Source organism: Austrofundulus limnaeus, unplaced genomic scaffold (genome assembly GCF_001266775.1).
Source record: "Austrofundulus limnaeus strain Quisiro unplaced genomic scaffold, Austrofundulus_limnaeus-1.0 Scaffold1224, whole genome shotgun sequence".
Taxonomy (NCBI): Eukaryota; Metazoa; Chordata; class Actinopteri; order Cyprinodontiformes; family Rivulidae; genus Austrofundulus; species Austrofundulus limnaeus.
Window position 1 is genome coordinate 79,045 of NW_013953626.1, and position 4,112 is coordinate 83,156.

At 39.9% G+C, this 4,112-nt stretch overlaps 1 protein-coding gene across 2 annotated transcripts in view; it reads left to right on the forward strand.

Annotated features, from left to right (window-relative positions):
- Positions 1-4,112, forward strand: part of asxl1 (ASXL transcriptional regulator 1) — a 44,433-nt gene that overhangs the window by 20,196 nt on the left and 20,125 nt on the right. For both annotated transcript variants that reach the window (XM_014031322.1, XM_014031323.1), the window contains one exon: positions 3,390-3,556. In XM_014031322.1, coding sequence (XP_013886776.1) covers positions 3,390-3,556 — 167 coding nt within the window. The remainder of the gene's footprint in view (positions 1-3,389; positions 3,557-4,112) is intronic.

Below are 4,112 nucleotides of genomic sequence, written 5' to 3' on the forward strand. Positions count from 1 at the left end.
TCTCCTTTCTTCTGTCCATCAAGAACTAATCCACGGGATGTCAAAACTGTAAGCGTGCTGTCCTCGCTTCTGCCAGCTTAGAACCACCGACCGGACCAGAGAGGAGGTTCCGAAACAGAGCGGCTGTGTGCGGTCACTGGACCGAGGCTGAACGAACCGAGCCGAACCGCAAAGCTTCCAGAGTGGAGAGTAGTTGTAGCTCCGGTTTAAAACGTTCACGGTTCTGTTCCCCCTCAGAAAACTTGTGCGTGACAACTTTGCACTTAGCTTCAACTCTGTTTCTGATGAAAACAGAAAGTTCTGCCGACATTCTTGCTAACTTGTTAGCGCAGCATGTTGTTGTGATCACGTGAGCTCTGCATGCTGGATCCAAGCGCTGCTGGATAGAAACACTTGGAGTGGAGTCAGTGAACTGCTGGATTGAACTGCTAATATCGGAGCGCTTATATCGGACATTTTTTATGCAGGCCGATAAAATCCGATACTCATTTTTTGGCTGATATCGGACCGATATCCGATATCAGCTGGCAATGTCATATTCCTGACAGAGGTTCTTCCTGGTAATGGCATAGGCAGGATGGACGATCCCTTCCATCTATCCACTTCAGGAGTTCAGGATTTGTCTCAGACATATCTGTGCCCAATTTGTTTGCCCTCTATCATTTTTACAATGTTTCCAGRGGTCATCAAAGGTCAACCAGCCCCCCAACATTACCCAAATCAAACAAAACTGGTGCCAATCAATTGCTACGTTTGTGTTTGTTTGTGCTGCTTTTGTTTTGAAGATAATGAAAGTTTAAAGGTCAAAAAGTCAGAATTTAAAAAATAAAGTAAAACTCATTAAGCAAGCCTGGAAGAATTGATGGTACCCCTGAAAATAATGTGACCAAAGGGACATGGTTAATCAGAGGTGTGTCCACTAGTTAGCATCACAGGTGTCTACAATCTTGTAGTCAGTCAGTGGGGCTGTATATAGGTGACATGGTTTGTACCACACTTAACATGGACCAAAGGAAGTGAAGGAAAGTGTCGTCTCTGGAGATTAGAAAGAAAAATACAGACAAGCATGTTAAAGGTTATAAGATCATCTCCAAGCAGCTTGATGTTCTTGTGACTACAGTTGCACATATTCAGAAATTTAAGATCCATGGGACTGTARCCAWCCTCCCTGGATGTGGCCACAGGAGGAAAATTGATGACTAATCAAAGAGACAAGTAATACAAATGGTAACAAAAAAGACGAGAGAAACTTCTAAAGAGATTAAAGGTGAACTTCAAGCTCAAGGAACTTCAGTGTCAGATCGCACCATTCGTCTTTCTTTGAGCCAAAGTAGACTTCATTGGAGGGTGTCTTGAATCTGTGCCGAGTACAATGAAATCTCAAGACTATCAAGGGATTCTAGAGAGAAATGTGCTGCCCAGTGTCAGAAAGCTTGGTCTCAGCAGGTCATGGGTCTTGCAACAGGATAACAAAACACAGCTAAAAACACCCAAGAATGGCTAAAAGACATTGGACTATTCTGAAGTGGACTTCTATGATCCCTGACCTAAATTGTATTGAGCGTCTTTGGAAGGAGTTGAAACATGCAGTCTGGATAAGACACCCTTCAAACCTGAGACAACTGGAGCAGTTTGCTGATGAGGAGTGAAACAAGATACCTGCTGAGGTACAGAAATCTCATYGACAGTTACAGGACTGCAGCRATTGCCTCAAAAGGTTGTGCAACAAAATATTAAGTTAAGGGTACCTAGTYCTGTCACAATAACAAATTTTGCTGGATGATTAATTGTCTCAGAAATTATTGCGATAAACGATAAAATTGTTTGGTGACCATTTTAAAACCATTATGATAATAGCGTAATAATGCAAGTACATCCTCTCAAAGATCAATAAATTTAAATTTTTAAAGAATGTTTCTAACATTCTCTAGCAAAAAGAAATGCACTTGAATAAAAAAATATAAATTAAACACCACACACACACACACACACACACACACACACACAACTGAAACAGTTAATAAAGAGCAGTATATCTTTAGAGATGAAGCAAACTGCGCTGTCTGTGGGTATGCACCACTTCGGACTTCCCATTTTTGTATGTCGCTTGTTGGTTGAACATTCGGTCATTGTGGACTTTTGGGAAGACTGAGACTGAGACGTTTTCCCCAGCTGGGAAAAAGTCATTGAATGATTATATTTTAGGTGCAAGTTTGTAGTATTGCTACTTTTAGTTGCTGTTTTGTTTCACAACAAATTTGACATAACCGACTCACACAGGTTAARTRGTTCKCCAYGGTCATTGGGTYTGAATCCAAGTGCTCCCRCACTGCAGTGGTAGCATTCGGCTTTGAAACCAATTCCATCTTCATTTCTCAGAATCCCAACAATGTTTCTTTAGTTTGTTATTGCTACAAACTCTCATGCTAAAGAGGTATGAGACCACACACCTGGCAATACCTAACGCGAGAGTTCACTCCTTCTGACGCTAAGAAAACAGGATGGGTGGGGGGGGGGGGGGGTCAATCGAATACCCTGTGCACCGGAGCACAGAGAGGGAGAGTCGGAAGTAAACAAGCAAACAGGCAAATAAAAATTATCGGCATTTTTTTATCGACCTCAAAATAATTTATCTTACCATTAATTGATTTATTGACTTAGTGAAAGGCCACCATCATTTCTGTCCCTGTTTCATGAGGTTTATTTATTTATTTATTGTTTGTTTGTTTGTTTGTTTTTGAAACATGGCTGAAAAACAATGTGACATTCATTTGAATTTTTGTTTACTTTTGTCAGATTCAAGTTATTTCTGTGACCATTGTGAGCATTTCTTTCATTAAACGAGGATTACCAACAATTTTATCCATGCGTGTATTCTTTAATACAAAACTAAGCAAAAGGTGGAATAGTCAAGTTTACAGTAGGGCAGTGCATGAGGCTAGAAAATGGCCTGCATGTAGGCAAATAGGTGAACTTTGGTGCCCTCATTCACATATACAGAAAATGCTTCTGGCCTCCAGAAGAAAAAAAAATCAATACCTTTAAAAATAAAAGCAGCACAAATGAAATTATTTGCTGCACAAATGTAGCACAAACTTTTGACACCAGTTTTTTTTTTAATTCTGTCAATGTGGTGGGGCTGGCTGACTTCACTCAGGTAAGTTATCCTTCATCTCTGACACTTTTTCCAAAARAACCCTTAGAAGGATCAGTCGAAGGTTCTAAACAGGACAGACCATCTGGTATTAAAGAGTTTTAACTGCTTTGTCAAATCTATRAGGCAGGATAACCTGACTGTTTTTATGGGTGCTCAGCCCTGCAGTGCTTTCAGATGTTTTTAACGTCACATGGAGCTAGCTGAGTTAGGCTTGTGGTGTTGTTTTTTTTAGGTCCCATGAAGAGGAGTCGAGGTGGTGTTGATGTGGACTTTGAAACACCTGGTTCAATCCTGGTGAACACCAATATCAGAGCTCTCATCAATGTGAGGACATTCTCAGCTTTCCCACCACATTCTCAGCAACAACTGCTTCAGCTACTGCCAGAGGTGGACAGACAGGTATGTGGTTTTATAGATTGGTGTACATTTTGTAGTTTGAGGGAGAGAGATGGGCAGATGTTTTTATTGTTTGAGGGAGACAGACAGGTGGACATTTTTGTTTGAGGAGAACAGATTGGGAGCGGGGTTTATGTCTCTTGAAGGGGAGAGACAAGTGAACATTTTATTTATTGAGGATGACGGACAAAAGAAAAAGACAGAAAAATAGCTCATTAGTTCTACTTTTTGATATAAGAAACAGATAATGACCAGTCAGTTTTGATTTTGACTGTGAATTTGTTCATTTGTGTTTACATTTGAATACACACTTGCAAATACCCAAAGTTACGTACAAAATGTTTTTTCGGGTTACAAATCATGTTTTACACGCACACAAACTGTATTACACACACACAAACTTTATTAAACACACACAGACTTTATTACACACACACAAACTTTATTAAACACACACAGACTTTATTACACACACACAAACTTTATTAAACACACACAGACTTTATTATGCACACACAGACTTTATTAAACACACACAGACTTTATTATGCACACACAG